Here is a 23073-nt window from a genome sequence, read left to right on the forward strand (position 1 = left end):
CACAAAAGCTGAATTTCTCTCCACCTCATCATTTAATAACTCCAACTATCCAAGTACTACCCTGAAGCCTTTTTTAAGAAGAGTATCCATAATGCTCTCACCCATGATTCTGCAGTCTCTGTGGAATAACGGCCAATTGACATGTCACCAATCATGGTTCAGAACATGCCGTGATTGCCACACTATCTCTGTAAAATCACGACACCGATCCTTCTTCAGTGTTCTACTGCTCTATTGCTACCAAAGGAGGTTGAAAAACATGAGGTTTTTTAGACCGCGATTCTACATCTGCTGAATCATGGCGGTGACTATCTTTCTAGAAAATTGTAATTCATGCTCCACCAATACCCTGACAATTTTATACTAACTCATATTCTAAATAAACTCTAACAAGGAAAAATGGTGTTCCTACTAGTTAGTGGACTGACAAATCTTTCTATGTTTCAGTATCATGGTGGTAGGCAATGACGTGAATCTCGACCCATTGTATAAAGACCCAAGGTCGCTACTATCCTCAGAGAGAGATGATAAGAGCACCTAAGAAGAGTGCCAAGGGAAAGGCAGCAAAACAAGTCCACCAGAAGACTAGCTACCTCGGAACTCTCATGGATCAGGGCCAACAAGGCACCACACTCAGCCACACTAAGACATTGGAGAATAAAAAGGTCTATTTTCAATGCCACCCTTCCTAGCTAGTAAATGACGTGAGGGTTAAGGATAAGCTTACACAAACAAGGCTCGGAAGTCTATCAGAGGTAGTACAATGTAAGGTGAATACCAAGCTCTACGCGAAATTCCTGGCCTCTTACCACCAACAGGGATTCAAAAGCGGTACACTCGACATCAATAGGTCCAAGAAGGCCATCTTAATCATAAAAAAGCTCATCAGGGAATCTCTCCACCTACTTTTTGGTATCAAGACCACACTCTTCTCCAAGAAGCTGTTTATAGCATTTATGTGGTAGTGATGTGGACTCGGCTACTTTTTCCCTCTTTAGCATATTTTTTTCCCTGAGCATATGTACACACTCTTATGAGTGTGTAAGTGACCTTATCATGTCACTTCACTTGAGCCCATGTATATAATCTTATAATAACTCAACTTTTGACAAGTCTTCTTCTACTAAGTGATTCAATTTTTTAGCAAATATAAATATTATCGCTACTCGTTGGTATAAAGCATCATCAAATCCATTGCAACCAAGTGGTAGATTGTGAAAGAAAACACAACAGTTACATACTAGTAGAGCAACCCATGCTATATATGGGAGTGATGAGAGTATGTGTACTTTCATTACAACATTATGTGGAAGAAAACGTTATATGCTAGTAGAGCAACCCATGAGTGATGAGAGTATGTGTACCTTCATTACAACATTATAATGGATATCACTACCAACGTCCAAGCTTTTGAAATAATATCTTCTCTCTCTCTCTTTTTGTAATAGAAGATATATTACCAAAATTACTTTATAAATGGCCACATGGCCTCCATGTGACATCTCTTTCTCTCATCTTTGATTTTTAACCCAAATGTCAATTTGTTGATTTCTAGTTGTGGAGAACACATCTTATACGGTTGTAGATGTAGGACGGAAGTCTTTTTTGTTTAGTTTAATGTTGAGAGAGAGAGAGAGAGAGAGAGAGCTCTACAGGCCCTCAACAACCGTAGCATCACACGCCGCCACACTAAGCCTTCTCCATAAGCGGCTAACCATCAATTTAGTTAGATCGGCTTAAGTATCAAGCACCATAAATTTATAACCATTATGTTTCATCAAGTATAATTTAGTATATAGCAATTGTCAGATCCATGAAGATATGCGTGATTAAACAATCCTTCAAACTACATATTTTGCCATACATTCTCATCAAAGATCACCTCATTAGAACTTCTAGAATCAAAAAATGAGTGTGAGGCTTTGGGAGTCAGAGGCTTGCTGGGCAAGCCACAAAAAGGGAGGGGGAGGCATCATGCTAATCTCCCACGGTTTCAAAACATATACCATCCATCACAAATTGTTAGGATTACATTTTCTCATGTGGTGATCCCATGAGAATGAAAAGATTCCTTTGTCTATTAGGCATATATGAATATACACATGATGTAGATAGGAGCTTTTATAAGAGGCTGCCTTTTTGGAGCCTCAGGCCTATGGCTCAAAGTCCGTATCATGTGTTGATGTCACCATGAGGGTGCTCCGAGGTCATGGTAGCTCTAGAATGTGAGAAGCGTCTAATTTCTAGTACCATTTTGGACTCCCCATGTGTCATGAATTTGTCTCCATGTAGCTTTTATTTAAGAACAAGTTCACACATCTTTGATTCTAGATAACTAAGTAAAGTAGTGGACCAACTCCCTCACGACATGAGGCTGGAAACTTTGTACAATTGCATGCTTCTCTACCTCTTATCTCATGCATATCACATACTAGGAATATACATTGCTCCTGGTTTTCATATCCCCATATCAACATGAATCCTTTACAAAGAGACCTTTAACTGCAGCATGGAGATCATAACTTTATGTGATGTGTCCTCCCAACTAGCCTTATGTCTAAATGAAGCAATGTTGTATTGTTGTGAGGAAGTTGTCATAATAGAGCAACTCAAGCTCAATTCAAGTCCTATGTATATAACCGTATATATGCCAAATGTCATCTCTAAAGACTCTTTTTAGTTCCCGTGGATTGGACGCATTTGGTTGAAGAGTATCTGTAAGTGGTGGCAATGCATGCATATGTGAATTCATCCATACAAGCTGCATTGCACAGCATGAAGTTTTTTCTTGTATACATATGTGCATACATGTGTATGTGTGTATACAAGTGTGCACGTGGACATGCAGCTATGCATGTATATGTGTATGCATATGTGCATACGTGTGTATGTGTGTATGCAAGTATGCACGTGTATGCATCTATTCATGTATATGTGTATGCAAGCATGTGTGAGTGAGTGTGTGCATATGTATTGTGTGTTTGTATACGCCTATGTGTATTTGTGTACACGTGTATGTGTGTATGCATGTGTTTGTATGTGTGTGTGTCTATGTGTGACTCTCTCACATACACATATTTGTGTCTCTTTTTCACATGCATTCTCTCTGTCTCTATCACGTGCACAGACACAACCCTCTCTCACACACACATGCGTGCACATGCACTCTCTCCTCACACCCATCTCGCATACACACACATAAGAGACTCTCTCTCTCTCTCTCTCTCTCTCTCTCTCTCTCACACACACTCCACATACACGTGACTATGTACACGTACGTATGTGTGTGAATGTGTTGATATATAATAGTATTAATATAATTTTTGTATATATTGATTTATATATCATAATTATTTTATGTTATTATATACTTATTTTTTATATTTTTATTTATTATGTATATTTATATTACATTATATTTTTAATATATTATTATATATTTACTATATATATATACATGTCTTTAATTTTCTTATTTATACTTATGTGTGTGTTTGTGTGTGTGTGTGTGTGTGTGTGTGTGTGTGTGTGTAACATTATATTATAATATATTAGTATGGATTTAATATATTTATTTATTTAATATCCTTCATATATTTTTACATATAATTATTATATGTATTTGTATTCTATATATTTTATACTTATATATTTGTATGGATTATTATATGTATTTGTATTCTATATATTTGTATGGATTTAATATATATTTTTATTTTATATCATTATAATATGTTTACATATTGTTATTACATGTATTTGTATTCTATATATTCTATACTTATATATTATATATCTCAAACCTACTCTATACTCCTCTCCCTCCTCTCTCTCTCCTCCTATTCCTCTCTCTCTCTCTCCTTCCCGTACATCCTACACGCCTCTCTCTCTCTCTCTCTCTCTCTCCCCCTATTCCTCTCTCTCTCTCTCTCTCTCTCTCTCTCTCTTCCCTTCCCCTCCACTTTCTCTCCCCCCCTCCTTTGCCCCAACATGTGGCTCCTCTCCTCCCCATCACCCCCCCTTATCTTTCCCCTGCCCCAATCACCACTTGTCCCCTTTCCTCCCAAAAACTTGCTCATAATAGTACACACTCGCACATACACTAAAGCAAACACACACTCTCTCCCTCCACATATAGTCAGTCATACATAGAAATAAACTCTCTCGTTCTCTCTCACACAAATAAATTTAAGTACACAATTTTTAAACTTACACATAATTTATTTTCAATGGGTGGGTTTGAGTGGTGACATGTCCTCACTTTAAAATAAATGTACCTTACATGTAATGTCTCTCTCTCTCTCTCTCTCTCTCTCTCTCTCTCTCACACGCACACACATACATGTACACACCCGCACGTGTACTAATGCAATCGCACTCTCTCCTCCCTCCATGTACACACACAAAATCTCTCTTCCACCCACACACACACACACACACACACACACACACACACACACATGCTATGTTTTATTATATTTAGACACATATACCTATATAAACATATATTTATGTATTTATAAATATAAATAAATTTATATCTATATATATTACATTTTATTATATTTAGACATATATACATACATACATATATATGTATGTGTGTGTGTGAATAAATTTTTATATATACATATAATTTTTATTTAGATTAAATTTTAATGGGTGGAGATACGTGGTGAGACTTGCTCACTCTTAAATAAATGCATCTTACATATAACATCATTTGTTTTTTCTTTACAATGAGAAAAAAAAAAGACACTCCTACACGTTGAAGTTTTCATCATGAAACTAGTCTTTTGAAAGGAAACCTCTATTATTTCTCTCGAAGAAATCATTACATAAGAAAAGATAGCTCTCCTTTTCCATCATGAAATTCGTCTTTTAAGAGAGAAACCCCTATTTTTTTCTCTCAAGGAAATCATTAGGTTAAAAAAAGACATCTCTAATAGAAATGAGATGAGATGAGAAAATTCAATTTTGAAAAAAAAGGCAAACGTCGATCCCCTTGGCCCTTTGCCTCTTCTTTGACCAGATAGAAAAGGGAATAGCTTGTGGTTAATGAGAGTAGACACTATCAAGAAAAGCACATCAACCATCAGCTACTCCCTGAAGTCGGGAGCATAGATGAAGTGAAAGCAAGCCAAGGTCATGAAAGCAGATTTTTGGTTGCACGGATGAACGAAACTGCTGTCTCCCCTAGTGTAGAATATCACACACACATGCACTAAGGGAGAGGTAGGGTGGGGCAATGGAATCTTAGGGCCTGTGTGTGGGTTTTGGTATAAGAGTGGGTAGACTCAATTGCTGAGCTTTAATAATGCAGAGCTCAAACCTAATCAGGCCGAATTAATTAATATATTACAAGCTGTGGTTGTGAATAAGCATCCACCTCCACAAAGACTGTATCAGCAATAGAAATAATTGTGCGTGATTCTGATGGTATCAATTACAAAGATGTCGAGTGTTACAAAGCCCAATGGCTCAGAAAAGACGCAAGAAATTATATAATGATAACATATGCTACGATGGTCTTGAGATATTGCTGGGATAGACAGAATGAATCACACAGAAGTCAATGGTAATAATGCACACAAATGAGATGTTTCTGAGAAGTAACCCTACTTGCCCCATGTCGCAGATCTGGACAGTTGCCATGAATTGAAAAGCTAAACACCACTCGTATGGTGTAAACCATAAATAACACTCAAACCAGACCATAAGCTCTAGTCGAAATGCTCCCAATTCACAGACGTATTTGATGACGCTGAAGGTGGAGGTGCAGAGAGACTACCAACACCTGTGTCAAAGGTTTCCCACTGAGTTGTCACCACAACAGCATTCGTACGGAGAGGATTATTGTTCTGGACCTTTAAACTATCCACCCTATCAGTGAGGCCTTGAATTCTTCGTACCTGCAGAACACTTACTTCGTCAAAATCTCTCTCTCTCCAAGGTCCCCTGCCGCAAAAAAACCACACCTCCACAAACAACAAAAGAACCCCGACTTCTATAGAAAAGTTTCAAAATGCTGCTTGTCACTCATGCAGGTGACCAAATGTCCAAGGCACCCTACCCCAATGACATAATCTTATGACAACAAAATCGATCATCCCATGCCATGGGAGTAGATATGCAGATTATGGCCGGTTGTGAGGTAGACACTGAGGAGGGCAATCGCACAACAGAGATCAGTGATGCTTGCGCCTGTACTTGCTAGAACTGCGCCATCGCAGCTGAGTCTACAGACAGGAACACGAGATCTGCAGGATACCACCCAACATCCATCATAGACTTCTTTGGCCCCACCAAAGGGGACAGACAGATCACAGCCGGCATACCCGAGCTAAAGTGCATCCTGGACCCGAGACATGAAGGTCTTTTTTTGTATCTATGCTCTATAACTTTAGTTTATGCATCGATAATATGTACCATATTTTTGGTCTCATAGACCCATTGGGTCTTTGGTTCACAATAATAAAATCTCTCTCTCTCTCTCTCTCTCTCTCTCAAATCCACTTGCATCATGACAGTGATGACATCCACTCCAGCCACATCTACTGTATGGACCCCTCAGCACCCCTAGCCACCCTCAGCTCTCAACTTCCCACCATCATACACATCCTCCATAGCCACCATCCCACATACTATGTAACATGCAACTGGTATGATCGTGTGACGCACAGCAAGGCCCTCTTTATACCTTTATGTTACTGAGCACCAAGCAATCCACTTTAATCTTTATTCACAGGACAGAGCTGTAGAGACCAAATTGGGTCCCAATCTACCCACGTAAGGGCCCCCTCCCGTAAGCAAGCTGCAAGACAGCCAGATCTGATGAGGGATGTAAAGCTTTTATAGCTTTATTAACATGATTAAGACTTAATTAATAAACATAAGACAAATATTGCAAGAAAAGACTCAGTGATTGCATTGAGACAGGAGCCATTCTTAAAAAGAGGCCGAAAGGGTACAAATGAAGAGGCACATCCCTGGGAAGGGGTGTGGCTCTTGAATCAATGGTTATGTCCTTTGGACTTAGGGGTGTGTCTTTTAATGAATAGACATGTCCTTTTATAGTGACCCATGTGTAAGGGTGTGACCCTTCACAGGTGTCCTTTCAGTTAATGAGAGACTAAGGAGTAATTAAGGAGAGATTAAGAGAGTTAGTCACAATCGTGACATTCCCTCCCACTTAAAATAAGGGTTGTCTTTGAAAGAATTCCCGAAGAAGTTCTGGATATTCCTGAAAGTCTTCATCACTTTGCCAAGTAGAGTCGGAATCATCAAGATCTCTCCATTTAACCAAAAATTCTATAGTGAGCTTATGTCTTGTTTCTTTCTGTCTAACATCAAGAATTGTCTCTGGAATTAAGAGTGTGTTTATCTTCGATTTCTGGAACATAATCCAAAACATCTAAAACTAGAAAATCACCGTCCACAAACTTCTTGAGCCAAGAAATATGGAAGGTTGGATGAATTCTACCCCAAGAAGGTGGTAACTCCAACTTATAACTGAGAGATAAGTTCTTCCTTATAATACGAAAGGGTCCATAATATCTTGGGCGAAGCTTTGGGAGAACTGATTTCACTGTCTTGTATCGATGAGGAGCAATATATAATAATACCAAGTTTCCTTCTTGAAATTCAATGTGACGACGACACTTATTAGCTGTGCGTTGATATTACTCTTGGATGCTAACCATCTTATCCTTAATCTGTAATAGAATATCTTGCATCTCTTGAATGAGTTGGTCTGCTTAAGCCACTTTATGTTGAAGAACAAAGTTGGCAGGAACAAGGGAAGTATGGCCATAAGCTACTTGAAAACATGTCATTCCAATAGTTGAATGATAAAAATTATTATAAGCAAATTCCACCAAAGGTAAATATTCTTCCCATGAAGCTAATCGAGACTGAACATAATGACGCAGCATTTCTTCTAGAATCTGATTAACTCGTTCCGTTTGTCCATCTGTTTGTGGATGATAAGTAGAGCTAAAGAGTAAATTTATACCAAACTTGAATATTGAAGTCCAAAAATGTCCTGTAAACTTTGGATCTCGATCAAAAACTATAGATTTTGGCAATCCATGAAGTTTGAAGATATATTGTATGAACAGTACTGCAATATCCGAAGCCTCGGTTGCTTTCTTGCACGGAATGAGACATGCCATTTTAGAAAATCTGTCAACCACCACAAGAATCTGTGTATTGCCTTTAGAAGAACGTGGCAATGAAGTGATAAAATCCAGACTAATACTTTCCCACCGTTCATTGGGAACTGAAAGTATTGAAGAAGACCAGCTGGAACTTGTATGCTAGCTTTCATACGTTGATACGAAAGACATGCTGTAACAAACTAAATAACATCTTGCTTCATTTGAGGCCAATAGTATGTAGCTGTCAAAAGACGATATGTCTTGTTGATGCCTGGGTGTGCAGCATAAGTGGCCTCGTGATGTTCTGTCACCAATACTCTTCGAACATGAGTATCATGAGGTACACAAATACCATCTTGATAATATAATAAACCATCCACTATTGTATATGCTCCATAAATCTTTAATTCGGAAGGAGTTGCTTTCTGAGAATTGAGAATTCGAAATGCATTTCCAAAATCACGTTCCTTTGAATAACGATCCTTGAAACTTTGAGATATATCCATAGCCAAGACTGAAGCCGGCGGCATACAACTGAGGACATCCGCAACCACGTTGGTAAGACCAAGAACATACTCAATTGTCATATGAAAATTGGCTAAGAATTCGATCCAACGCGCTTCCTAGCATTTATAACTGGCTGCGTGAAGATGTATTTCAAAGAATGATGATCTGTTTTCACCACTGAATCCGCACCAAGGAGATAATGTTTCCATGCACTATAGGCATGAACAATAGCCAAAAACCCCTTGTCATATACTGGGTATCTTACTTGAATTGCAGAATGCTTATGACTGTCAAACGCAATAGCACGTCCTTGTTGCATCAAGATGGCACCAGTGGCAATATCAAAAGCATCCGTATAAACATCAAAGGGGAGAGTAGGGTCAAGAATAGCCATGACACGAGTTGTTGTCAAAACTGTCTTTAAATTTTCAAAAGCTTGTGTTGCGGCTTCAGTCCACTTGAATGCAGGATCAGAGTTTAGAAGTTCAGTGAGAGAAGCAGCTATTTCGGAAAATCGATGAACCTTTGTGTGATAGAAGTTGGCAAGTTCCAAGAAAGAACGAACATCATGGATGTTTGTGGGAGTTGGCTAATTGACAATAACCTGTATTTTCTTCGGATCCACAGAAATACGGTCTGCTAAAACAACATGTCCAAGGTACTCCAAGGATATCTTGAAGAATTCAATTTTGCCTAGATTAATGTAAAGAGCATTGTCACGAAGCACCTGGAAAACGATCTTAAGATGTGTCTTGTGTTCTTCCATATTACAACTGTACACCAAGATGTCGTCACGATAGATAATGACGAACTTGTCCAGAAAAGGACGAAAAAGATCATTCATCAGACTCATAAATGTTGCAAGGGCATTGGTTAACCCGAATGGCATGACCAGGTACTCGTACTGACCATATTTTTGTGCGAAAAGCTGTCTTATATTCATCACCTTCGCGAATGCGAAACTGATAATATCCAAACTTAAGATCAATTTTGGAGAAGACCTTTGCATGAAGCAATTGATCAAACAATTCATCAATGTGCGAAAGAGGATACTTATTCTTGATAGTCAACTTATTAAGGGCACGATAGTCGATGCAAAGACGCATAGGCCTATCCTTCTTTTTCACTAAAAGTACGAAAGCTCCAAAAGGGCTTTGCTTGGTCGAATATGTCCTTTCTCCCGAAGTTCAATAAGTTATCGCTGTATCTCATGAGATTCCGTAAAAGAAACTCGATATGGAGCACGAGTAGGTGAAGCACTGCCACGAAGGAGATCAATAGCATGGTCGACTAGTCGCCGAGGTGGGAGAACCGCAAGAAGTTCCTAAGGAAAAAGATCCAAGTATGGAGCAAAGAAAGGTTGCCTGAGGTACATCACCTTTGTATCTATGTTTTATATTTGTACAAGTGTCACGGGCTTAACAGGCTAGATTTCTCCACAAGGGAGTGAAAACCAAATAAAACTGATTCAAGTCGATGAAGAGGTGTTGGTCGGAGTAGCCTCAAATCACAGGCTCATTCCCACCTTCACTGGGTGGACACCTGCCTTTCATTGGTCTTCTAGGACCGTGCACCAATAAGCACACCCATACTAACGCAGGCCAAGGAGTACACCGCGGAGGAAACGTGGCCTAGTTCTCCCCAATGATGCTTTTCTCCCAAATTCCCTGGTGAGTCAAATCTTCACTAGCTCTCAGAAGCTCTCAGAGCACGGCTAACAACACCACACAAGGAAATATACTAGCCACACCAGAAAGAATTTCTTGAACATGGTCAGCATATACATGCCATACTCCTGCACTACACAACTCAAAGCATTCTCTGAATTTAAATTAACAAATTTCAAATTTACACAAATGAGAAAAATATGAGAGCACCTGGTACGGTGAGTACAATCCAGATACAACCGGTACAATTTGTAGCAGGTACAATCAAGTAAATCAGGAACTTCACATGTATTGTGGATTATATTATTAAGCTTACAGACAAGCTATATGGAGATATATCTCGATATATCTTAAGGATATGGTGAGGAGATATTTCTTTTGGCTTCATGACCGACCTGTCAAAGAAAGCTAAGTATACTTTGAGTTTGCAAAGTTGATGCTTTTGCTATTTACTATGAAGATTGTTTCTACCATGTGTGGGTGGAACAATAGAGAGCAGATGGAAGGGAATATGGGCACTTCATAGGGTAGTGTCAAGCACAACATACCCTGTGTAGTGTTCTCTTATCTTACGTGCTCTCTTGAAGATTGTTTCTACCATGTATGGGTGGAACAACAGAGAGCAGATGGAAGGGAACACGGACACTGGAGAGGGTAGTGTGAGTTGGTGACCAAAATGCCTACAAACTATTGGTGGCCGAAATGCCTATAAACTATGTGTGGCAGAAATGCTTATGGAACACCAAGCTGGCTATCTATGCCTACGCGTGATTGTTTTATCTTGTTACTTAAGCCCACCTCTAATTCAAGGTGCGTGGCCAGAGTACCAACATGGAGTGCACGCAGTAAAGTGGACATGATACCTGGTTGGCAGGAGACTTATGTATACACCAAGGGTCATGTGGATTGGCACATGTTTGTGTGCCTTGAGCTTGTTTGTTACTGGACTATAGGGTGACATGGATCTTATGGATTATATCTATGGTTTCTCATTTGGCCAAAACACCTATAAACTAGGAAAACCAAGATATACCTATGATATGAACTATTGAGAACCAGCTTTTCTATCACTAGGGTTTGTGATCTAGAGTAGCAACAGTTTGTGTGCATATCACATGTTTTTGTGTGAGGCACTAGTTTCTTGTGCATGGCACTTATTTAAATGTCTTAGCACCTGGTTGGTGATTTTCTTTAGCATATGATTATCTCATCGATATTGGTGATTGAGACACAATTGGCTCTTGTGCCTGTGTGTCTAGCATATCTTCCATGAAATTCTTGTCCATTTATTTTGGGACATGATTTTGATATTGGTATTATGGAGACTTATTTAGTCTTGCCCATTTATTTTGGGACATGTATTCTTCAATTATATTGGATTTTTGAGACTGTCTCATCTCGACCACTTGATGGGACATGATTATATCTTGAATATATGGCTTGAAGCTTAAAGTTGCAAACAACTTTTAAGAAGCTGGGAAGGATGTCACCAACCTGGACATTTTCCCAGTATGAAAGGGATCTAGTGGACTCCAAGCTGTCTAAATATTTGGAAAGTACAAGCTTTGGGAATGGGAGATTATCCTACAATACAAAGAATCACACTCCTAAAATTTAGGAGAGTTGCTATTTTTGGCCCGACTCCAATGGAAATTCTATTCGCGTTATTACGTCTGGAATTGAGCATATACCAAGAGTTGCCAAAGTACCTATGACAAATGGGCTACCAATTGGGATATTTTTAGAGATAAAGTTTATGGAAGGACCCATCTCTTAGATTGGAACATGTGGCAAGAAAGTGGATCAAAGTGAGACAAGTGATCTCACACTTGTCAGAAAGTGGATCAAATTTAGACAAGTGGCCTCACACTTGTTACAGACAAGTGGCAAAAAACGCATTTCCTACAAGGAAACGTTTCAAAAATGTTTCCAAGTTTCATCTATAGGAAAAGCGTTTCCTAACTACTATGTCTACCACCGTTACAGACTGCCCTAATGATGGCTTTTCGCTCCTGCTCGCCCGCCCTCTCTCCCGGCTCGTTGTTCGCCCTTGCTCCCGCCCTCTCTCCCTCTGTTTGCTTCCGCCGTCCTCCCTCTCTCTCTCTCTCTCTCTCTCTCTCTCTCTCTCTCCACTGTTCGCCCCTGCACGCCGCCCCCCCGCTCCCCCTCTCTCCCTCTGTTCGCGTCCGCCACCCTCTCTCTCTCTCTCTCTCTCTCTCTCTCTCTCTCTCTCTCTCTCTCTCTCTCTCCGCTGTTCGCCCACCTCTCTGTCCCCCCGCCCCCCCTTCCTCCCCTCTGTTCGCTTTCGCCGCCCCCTCTCTCTCTTCGCTGTTCACCCGCCTGTCTGCCCCCCTCTTCCCACCCACCCTTCCTCCCCTCTGTTCGCTTGTGCCGCCCTATCTCTCTCTTCGCTATTCGCCCGCCTCTCTGCCCCCCTCTTCCCACCCACCCTTCCTCCCCTCTGTTCGCTTCTGCCGCCCTATCTCTCTCTTCGTTGTTCGCCCGCCTCTCTGCCCCCCTCTTCCCAGCCACCCTTCCTCACGCCCCCAAGGCAGCAACATAACTCTCTCTCTGCTGAATCTCTTCTCTTTTCTCTACATGGCTTGCCCCCCCTCCCCTCTGCTGCTGTTTCGCGCTGCGCGTAGGTGTCATGGATTAATTTCCAATCCATTGGCTGTGGGAAGTACTGCAAAAAGTCATGGCCAAGACCAGAGTTAAAGAGGAGCTCGTGAAGGTGGAGGACAAGCTCAGCACAATTATCAAAGAAAACAAGAAGATGGTCGACTCTTCTGTTACCACAATCATAAACCGCCTCTCCAAACTCGAGAAGGGATTTAACAAAATCCAAGAGCTCGAAAAGAGAACATCCAGGCAAGAGGCTGAGATTTAAGCCTTAAAGGAGGAACTAGTGGAGGCCAAATTGCATGCTAAAAGTCAAGCGGCTGAAATCTCAGCCCTCAAAAAGGAGTTGGAAGCCACTTCACAAGGCAAGCCACTAGTGGAGACCAAATTGCATGCTAAAAGTCAAGCGGCTGAAATCTCAGCCCTCAAAAAGGAGTTGGAAGCCACTTCACAAGGCAAGCTTGAGGATGGAAAATTTCAGCCCTCCTTTATTGAAGAGCTGAATACCATCAAGGAACAAATGGGGATCATTCGAGAGGAGGAGGAGCAACATAGAGAGAAGACATCTTCATGGGTGGAGGTGATCACAGAGACACAAAAGAAGATGGATGAAACCTATCCGTCAAGTGGGAATAGACTCCGTTGGACACCCACACACATAATAGCACAACTTAATATCACAATTTGAAATGGACAACTTAATAACAACTGAAAATTGAAATGAAATAGATGGACACCAGCACTGGGGCCGGAACGGGCCGACCCCCCCCTCAATATATGATATATTATTGGGAGTATTTAACAAATACAATGCTCCATGGGTTCAATGAACCAGATGATGTCCATGTACAAATGAATACGGTACCAAACAAAAGGCTCCAAGTAGATGTTCGAAGGAGAGCGACCACTTGAGTGGTCCAGTCTCTACGGTCCTGTGCCTTCACTGAACTCCGCGGAGAGCGCCCCACTGGTGTTTCAAGACCACGCACAAACAGGCGCTCCCATACTAACGCCTGGCTCTCCCGATCTCGGCACCTTTGGACCGTGGTTCTCCAAAATCTTGGACTACCCGGCACCAAACGGGTGTTAGCCGTAGAGAGAATCCTTTATCAAATTTACAACAAAGTTCTTTACTTAAATCTGAATTCATTTACTTGTAGTTCGCAGAAAGAAGACCAATACCCGAGGTGTCTGTGTGCAACTACTAGTGGTGGACACCAAGACACAGCAGCCTGTCGAGGAGGATGAGAAGTAGCTGCCTGTGGAGAAGGTGTAGCCACCTGAAGAAGGGTGATGCCGCCTATGGAAGGGAGGCGCAATCCGCCTGCAAAGGAGCACAGCCAACTGCTGAGCAGGACACAGCCGCCTGTATGGGAAGAAGAGCAGCCGCCGATGGAAAAGAGGTACAGCCGCCTGTAGAGAGTATGCGCAGCTGTCTGCTTGTGGAGATGGCGCAGCCTACTGGACAGAGGGAGCAACGCCTGCTGGACAGAGGGAACAGCCGTCAGGAGAGGAGGTGGAGATGGCGCAGCCTGCTGGACAGAGGGAGCAGCGCCTGTTGGAGATGTAACACCTGGCTGCAGCCACCTGCAAGGCAGAAGGAGCAGCCTGGCTGCAGAGCACAGCCGCCTGGCTGCAGAGGAAGAGGCGTGGAAGAAGCGTAGCCTGAAGAGATGCAGCCGCCTGAGAGCCAACGAGGAGAATCAGCCGGAGGAGATGAAACGATCGCCGGTTCTCTGTTCTTTACGAAGGGTGGTCGCTCTCTTTTGTAGATGTTGGAGGGGGAGATAAACGACCACAGCTGGCCGGCTCCCCACGTTTGCATGGGGGCGGCCAGCTTCATGGTGTGGTGTGGGTAGGTGACCATGCACCCACCCCCACACACACAAAGGGTTAAGTGTGGCTCCCCACCTTGGCCCATATGTGGGTACCCCTAATGGGTGCCCACTTTTAAATGAAATGTGAACTTACAACCTTATAAAATGAAAGGTTAGAAATAAAACTATTAAACCAACAAGTGCAATACACTTACCACCTGTTCACACGCAACAAAACTCGTCAGAAGACAGAGCAAACTTCAGGACTCACTGGCAGGCGTCCCCGCTCAGTAAGTGACACGTCAAGCAGGCAAACACAAGAATACAAGTCATACGAATACCCTTACTTGTAGTTCGCAGAAAGAAGACCAATACCCGAGGTGTCTGTATGCAACTACTAGTGGTGGACACCAAGACACAACAGCCTGTCGAGGAGGATGAGAAGTAGCTGCCTGTGGAGAAGGTGTAGCCACCTCAAGAAGGGTGATGCCGCCTATGGAAGGGAGGCGCAATCCACCTGCAAAGGAGCACAGCCAACTGCTGAGCAGGACACAGCCGCCTGTATGGGAAGAAGAGCAGCCGCCTGTATGGGAAGAAGAGGTACAGCCGCCTGTAGAGAGTATGCGCAGCTGTCTGCTTGTGGAGATGGCGCAGCCTACTGGACAGAGGGAGCAGCGCCTGTTGGACAGAGGGAGCAGCCGTCAGGAGAGGAGGTGGATATGGCGCAGCCTGCTGGACAGAGGGAGCAGCGCCTATTGGAGATGTAACACCTGGCTGGCGCAGCCGCCTGCAGGGCAAAAGGAGCAGCCTGGCTGCAGAGCACAGCCGCCTGGCTGCAGCCTGTAGAGGAAGAGGCGTGGAGGAAGCGTAGCCTGAAGAGATGCAACCGCCTGAGAGCCAAAGAGGAGGAGCAGCCGGAGGAGATGAAACGATCGCCGGTTCTCTATTCTTTGGACACTATTGCTTCATATCTTGAATGTATGACCCTTTGGTGTATCTACCGTGACTCCTTGATGTAAGTCTTTCTGTGATCACGTCTCCCGAGAACTCGTCTTAGAAGCTCTCTTTTCGTTGGGTAAACGCTCTCGGTCATGGGCTACTTTACAACCCTAGGTGATTCCTTCTTGGCCTTTGTTGATGCTGCCATGAATTGTGCCCATGTCTCCTTGAGTTGTGTCCATCTTTGCTCGTATAGAAGTGGGTCTTGACGCATCTCTTCTTGAAGCTCTTCTATGAGTTGTTGCCTAAACCTGGCCCCAACGATGATTTGTTCATACTGAGCATAGCGTTCTTGTTCCCTTTTGTATCGTTCATCTTCCTGTCTCCGACGACTCTGCAAAGTCGTGAGAGAGTCATCGTCCATTGCCTCTGAACTCATGATATTATTTTTCTATTTTTTCTGTTGTAATCAGCCCAAAAAACCCTAACTCTAGAGTTCTATATGCTTTCTAAACTCCGTAGGATCATGCTAGGCTGAAAACTAGACTTTCTAGCACTATACTATGCTGAAAATGAGCAAAAAGTTAAAGCAAAAACGCAGATTTAACGCAAAAACGCAAACCCTAATTTTGCTCGTAAACCCTAAAACGCAAACCCTAATTTCAAAAACCCTAATTCAGCATGCACCAAATATAAGCTAAGAACTATCCTAGGATGACCTAAGCTCTGATACCAATGTAACATGCGTTGCGGAAGCGTGTTCATGATTAACGCTAAGCAAAGAAGATAACGCTAATCCTATGTTTAGCAAAGACACAAAAGAGAGGGAGAGAGAGACCTAATCTACTGTATATTGCCAAAACATGCTATATATACAATGATCTTGCTGATTCACAGCTTCATGATGCATACCAAAGATCCTTGCAACCCTCTACTTGTAATCGAACAAGAGAAGCTCCTGTTGATCCAGCACTGTGTCCTTGCTGCCTTGCAGACTCTGACAAATGGATCCTCTTGATCTTTGAATGATCATTCTAATGAATGCCTAATGATCCTATTTATAGGAAAAAGGAATGAATTCGTAATCAAGTCGGTTTTGCCTATTTTTCCCACAAAACATTGTCCAAACAGTCATATTTTGTGTCCAAACTATGTCCAAAAGGTGTCCCAACCATTGGGCTATGTTTTGGGCACTTCCGGGAGCTTGTAGGGCTGCAAAATCTGCTCTAAATCTGCCCCTAAATCTACCCATATATTTGCTAATGAGAATATACATGTCTATGAGCATTGGGATGAACGGATGCACATGACAGACATGGATACAGCCGACACACAAGCTTGATACGAAGATGGCTTTCTATAGAGATCATCTTCTCCAGCTCACGGAGGATGGGTTTGTGATTAGACCCAGCTACATGGATACTCATCTTTCTCATGGGGTACGGTGTGCTATTGGTCAGATGCGCACATCCTCACACCAACTAGAGATTGAGACTGGCAAATTCAAAGGAGTACCAGAAGCTGAGGCCAGGATTTGTTAGTTGTGCTAGATGGAGCCAGAGACAGAGTTACATTACATATGTCACTGTCCAATATATTATAAGATACGAGGCCGTTTTCACTGCCTATTTGTTCAGAGAGGGTTTCGGACCACTTTCCAAAGTCATGAGATACGAGGATCAAAGATGCCTCAAATTATACTTGCTGGAGCTGCGTAGGCATAGAGAGGGTCTCTTGAGAGGGAGGGGAACAGAGAGGGAGAGACACCTATAGAGGCAGATTACAGATTTCTTTCAACCAGAGATTGAGCAGTCAGGCCAGCAGGCATTGCAGCTAGCCCCACAGTATAGCCGCACCAGAGGTACACTAATTGATCGGGCTATAGAGCTGGGGCGGTCCAGGTGCCCCAAGATGAGAGGCCCATCCCGACACCAGCGGAGACTACGACATAGGATCAGGACCATAATAGCACGGCATGGGAGACGTCCAGTCAGAGTACTCACCATGGAGGACATTGAGGATATCCGCCATCGACCGATGAGAGACATCTTTGGATAGTGATGTATATCATGCTTACCTTTGTTGCTGGAGTTTTCCTTCCCAGATGTTATCCATTAGGAGCTCCTAGTACCTTATTTTTCCTCATAGTTGTTTCAGTTTCAATTAGTTGTTTAGTTGTTTTAGCTTTTCTTACACAGACATTGTATCAGATCCACCAATTGTTGTAACTTTTTTGGTCTCATAGGATTAAGAATGTTCCTGCTGAAGATTAAGCCATGGCATGGGTGTGCATGTGACACATTCACACCTAGCTTGTGTAGTTTCACAGGCACGAGTCCCAGCAGAACATCTAATCCCAAACATGACATTCGAGAAATGACACATCAAGTCCCAACGGAAGATCATGTCCACAGTATCACATGACAAGTGTCAATCCCATGCATAAGCATAAACCAACAGCCATGGGCACCAGTCCAATGCATACACATAGTGAGAAAGCAAGGGTGGACCATTTGGGTGGCCAAATGGTGACAGTACTCGTTCACAACTAGAGTTTCTCAACAAGTTAGTAGGTAACCCATCTTAGTAGCCAACAGCGGAGAGAAAGCGTCCTCAGAGCTACCCATATCAAAAAGGACAATGAATTGATGTCCCTTCGCTGTGCCATAGGCACGGATTAGAGCTTTCATCCGCCCTCAGCCTCGCCCTCCCACTCATCATCAAATACCACTCGAGGTACTAAATTCAAAGAGAGCAATAGCTGAACGGCATTCACAAAATTTGTCAAATATTAATAGTGATTAATGTGGAAATAAACCGGTTACACTCTAGTGTGTGTAAGCTTAGGTTTAAATAAAGTGGCTCTTTTGTGTGTGAACAGCCGCTCGTATGTAGGTTCATTAATGTGCGCGAACATCCCCTTATAAGGATCTTATGTAAGCAATGATGTGTAAAGGTGACACACCTTAGGGACACTTGGCTGTCAGAATACGCAGCGGAGATGATGACAAAAATCTGGAAACACTAGAGCAAGAACAGTGCAGAAAAACAGCACAAGAGAAGGAGAGAGATAGAGGCGTGTAACTCTGCTCTATATACACAAGAAGATCCCGGAATACAACACAATACAAGATACAAAGTAGCAAGGGGTTGTGGGGCCATTTTATATGGCCCCAAAGCTGCAGTCGCCTGGTGTGCTTGGCTGAGATTATGTATGCACAAGCCTAGAACTTGAGCACACATACTTCTGCACTTGTTTACTGCTGAATCTATAAGAGAATAAGATGATTTATGCAAGGGACTGAGGATTTGCTTATATATGTTTCCCTACATGCTGGTTGGTTTCTCATACTGCTGTCGGCCTGCATTTATATGCTCATGACTGCTGAAAACAGTAATATATGTAGCCTTACATATCATCGCTTCACACGTGTGGCACTGGGTTGTGCCCCTGCTGCTGGCCGACAGGTCCCTTGTGGACTTCTATGGCTGTGCTAGACTTGGTGGCCCTTAGTTGGCCTCCTTTTGGCGGCCTTTGGGCTGCCAAGTGCAAGGCACCCAGGCTGGCCTACAGCCTTGCTACCAATGCTTCTACATGCTTACTATGGTGTGCCTATGCTAAGATGACCTATATGAACCGATTGTTCTCCAAGTGGGTTAAGTGATAGACTCTTAACACCTAAGGCTTGGAAAGACCTCCATAGCTCATGCCTAACATGTCCCTAGACTAGGGCTCACAATGGGGTCACAGCATACGACAAATAATCCTAAAAAGGTATTAATGCTGTACAAATGTAGCATTAATGATGAGCCAATGTGTCACATGGCACCTCAATGCATGGGTACATGTGACATAATATACGATCCACCACTAAACCCCCATAGGCACCATGCCTCAGAATTGCCACTATGATGACGAATGTCACACCACACCTGACCGTCTCAAACGTAAGCAAGCTACTGGTCAAATCCAAGAGCAAGACGGTCAACAGATTTACCAATATCTTACTCGTCACAAGAAACAAGCACACTTGGGATGAATTACACCAACTCTTCTTCAGCGAGAACTGTGAGGAAGCTTGGAGAATACTCAAGGAGTATCCGCCCACCCACCCCCATCACTGCGCTCAAACATGGCTTTCCTATGCAAAATTCCTCTACCAGGCACCTAATCAGCCTCCCCTCCCACATCCTACACAGCCAGACCCCACCAAATCCACCTTAATCACCTCCGATATGGTGATCAAAGCCATTGCAAGCTCGAAAATGGCAGATCTCAGGATCATGAGGGCCTTGTGGCTGAACACCTCCCATGCGGGAGACAGTCTGATACTCTTCCTGGCTTATATGTTTAACCGAGCTCTTTCGAAAGGCTTTCCACCCACCTGGTCATCCCACACTGTCGCCCCCATCCATAAAGCCAGAGACCCCATGGATCCCAATAATTACCGGACTATCATGATTGGTCACACATTGCCCAAACTCTATGGGTCATTGCTTGAGTCTGAGCTCAACACACTAGAGGAGTGCACAGAGCATCTGGAAAGGCAAGACTTCGGAGGACCTTCTCCACCCTGGTCCACGTCTTTACCCTCTCTGCCATCATGGAGGAGGCTAGAGCTTGCAGCCGCTGGATGTAATGCTGCTTCGTGGATTTCTGCAAAGCCTTGATATGGTGCATCGTGCCCATCTTCTCCAATGCCTCCAGGATCTAGGTGTCCTGTCTGGCATGCTTTGGGGTATCTTGCCTTATATGAGTCAGTCATCGGACGAGAGAGATGAAAAGCAAGCACACAAAACAGGCGAAGGATTTTTTTTTTCTGGGGGGAGGGGGAAAGCCCCCAAAAAAAAAAAGGGCAAACTTTTTTTGGGGGGAGGTTTCTTAAGATTTCAGACTCGTTTCGCAGGTTTATAACCCACGAAATCTGTGTTTCCATCATCCTAAGCCATCTGTAAATCATGTTGCCTCCCTAAACCACCATCCAGTGATCATACCAGGGCACCTCAGCATATGCTGTGGCCCATTCAGATACTCGTCAGCTCAAAAAAGAGAAAACATGAGTTCCAAAGCTTGCATTACTCCTATTAACAGAAGAGTCATACACTTAAGTTATAGCCATTAGCTTGACATCAGTAATACTTAACCTCAATTTTTCTTTGCACTTTGGCCTCTCCTTCTGCCTCTATGCTATCCAACTTCAGTAGCTGCCTCATCAGCAATTCTGACAGCATAGAAAACTGGTTCTCTGCAACCCTGCTCCCTCTATTAACTGTTGCCTCCAAAGAGGTAATCTGTGCCCAAAAAAAAACAAATCAAATCAAATTCATGTCCTGAGAGATCAAGATCTAACCCCTCCCCCCAGAACATGAACACGCACCCCCATGCCCACAGTGGAAGGGGAAAGACCTGCCGTCTCTCCGATAGAATGTAAAAACAACTCCTCCAAACCATATAAAAGTGTGGGGAAATTAATGTATGCAACTTACACAAATAAAGGGAAGACATTTGAAAATATGAAAAGGCAATTCAAAACATTTTCAAATTCATGTTCCCAAATTTACCGTGTCCTGTGAGATCAAGATTTAACCCCTCCTCCAAACACATGAACACACACCCCCACTTCCGTAGTGGAAGGGGAAAGACCTGCCGTCTCTCCAATAGAATGTAAAAACTCCTCCTCCAAACCATATAGAAGTGTGGGAAAATTAATGTCTGTAACTTACACGAATAAAGGAAAGACATTTGAAAATATGAAAAGGTAATTCATTCACCTGTCCAGCAAGATTGTCAACCTCTTCTCTTATATGTGCCATGGCTTGGCACGCTCTCACGGTGTTCTCATTCCGCCTCATTTCCTCCCATTTTTTCTCTTTGCTTGCGGGATCCTCCACCAGACTGATCTTGGACTTGTCATCAACACCAGCTATATGCAAGTAATCTGCATCTTCCCTCTCTTTCCCCCGAAAAAGGAGCCGTTGCTCTTGTGGGTGCAGACCAGTTAATGGTGCCAGAATCCACTTCAACTCACCTGCCAACGCAAGGAGGGGATTAGCAGAGGCCAAAGCTAAACAGAGGTTGAGAAACAAGCATGATTGTTATGGTTGCGGTTCAAGAACAATAACGTTGCAGGAATGGTAAGTAGTGAGAGTTCAAGAACAAGCATAATGAATTAATGTTCTGAGTAAGAAGCAGAACTGATCAATCTGAGTTAGGGCGACGATAGAGTTTACAAGCAATCGAGATCAGTCAAAGTTTGGGTTAAGAAGCAAGTATGACACAGTTAGGAGGTTCCCAATTAGGGTTAGGGTTGACAAGCAAGCATGTCACCAAGGGTTGGTTTAAGGGAAGGACTTTACATCAATGAGGGATAGTGTTCAAAACCAAGCAAGATCAAATCAAGAGCGTTAGTCATAACCAGTTTGTTTTAGGGTTAGAATTAGGACCAGAACTGGGGTTGAGGTTAAGAAACCAGGATTTCTAGTTAGGGTCAGGGTTGCCGGTTCCAAAACAAGCATTGCCAATCACAGTTAGGATTAGGGTTGACAATCAACCATTATCGGTTGGGATAAGGGTTTGAGGGCCAAGCATTATCAGTTAGGGATAGGGTTTACCGAATGTGGCTTCTGAAGGTATGGTAATGTCATGCTGTCGCAGGCCATAGGAAACTTTGAGTTTGAGGAGGGGGCCTGAAGCTGGCGATGGATCAGAGGAAGGGTCTCTTCTCTGTACGAGCATACCCCCGGGCCTGAGCTCCCAGTCGAGGGCATCTAATTCCGCCGCAGCTGGGACATGGCTCTGAAACCTTGTTCCACCTCTCGCATTCATCATTTCCTCTCCCTTTCTCTCTCTCTCTCTCTCTCTGTGTCTCTATCTCCCTCTCCCTCTCCCTCTGCGATCTATCAGCAGTTGTCTTCTCTGAATGGGTCTGTAACAGTGTGTACTCTCTGAAGACTTCTAGATTTATCTAGCTTTTACACACTCGCTCGAGTCAAAAACCATGATGGCCCATGGGGCATCATCGGCTCCACGTGGTAAGGAAAGCAATGAACGAATGGATCAAACACCCTTAATGGATCACCCTTTCCTCCAAAGAAGAGGTTCATGTGAACCATCCTCTGAAGCACAGAAATAGGTCACTAGATGGGGGTAGTAACACGCCCAATTCACCCTTAGTGAGCATAAGCTCCAAGAATGCATCTCTCTTGCTATAGATATCTTGTTAAGATACGGCAAAGCATAATAGCCTGGCTAAAATTACCTTATTTATTTCGTTGTATTGCCAACATCCAAACCTCAAACTTCCCTTTTTGCAAGTGTAGTTGCAACTAGTGGGGTTAGAGGTCGTTGGCTACTTTGCTACA

General features: G+C 43.0%; 1 protein-coding gene across 1 annotated transcript; it reads right to left on the reverse strand.

The window, feature by feature from the left end:
• Positions 1-5328: 5328 nt before the first annotated feature.
• LOC147622737 (BAG family molecular chaperone regulator 4-like) lies at positions 5329-22798 on the reverse strand. Its single transcript, XM_086822361.1, has 4 exons — positions 22324-22798; positions 21484-21740; positions 20857-21003; positions 5329-5912 (listed from the first exon to the last, which is right to left on the reverse strand). The coding sequence occupies exons 1-4, from the start codon at positions 22538-22540 to the stop codon at positions 5724-5726; spliced, it is 810 nt and encodes a 269-aa protein (XP_086678487.1). The 5' UTR covers positions 22541-22798; the 3' UTR covers positions 5329-5723.
• Between the last annotated feature and the right edge of the window lie 275 nt (positions 22799-23073).

This window comes from Cibotium barometz, chromosome 28 (assembly GCF_041138505.1).
Source record: "Cibotium barometz isolate CiBa-2024 chromosome 28, ASM4113850v1, whole genome shotgun sequence".
Classification (NCBI taxonomy): Eukaryota; Viridiplantae; Streptophyta; class Polypodiopsida; order Cyatheales; family Cibotiaceae; genus Cibotium; species Cibotium barometz.

Bases quoted from the DNA above. Each gene is read 5' to 3' on its own strand.
- LOC147622737 (XM_086822361.1), bottom strand. From the start codon at position 22,540: ATGATGAATGCGAGAGGTGGAACAAGGTTTCAGAGCCATGTCCCAGCT. The intron at 21,741-22,323 runs GTAAACCCTATC...TTGCGTTGGCAG, and splicing joins ACCTTCAGAAGCCACATTCG to GTGAGTTGAAGTGGATTCTG. The intron at 21,004-21,483 runs GTGAATGAATTA...TTTTGGGCACAG, and splicing joins TTGACAATCTTGCTGGACAG to ATTACCTCTTTGGAGGCAAC.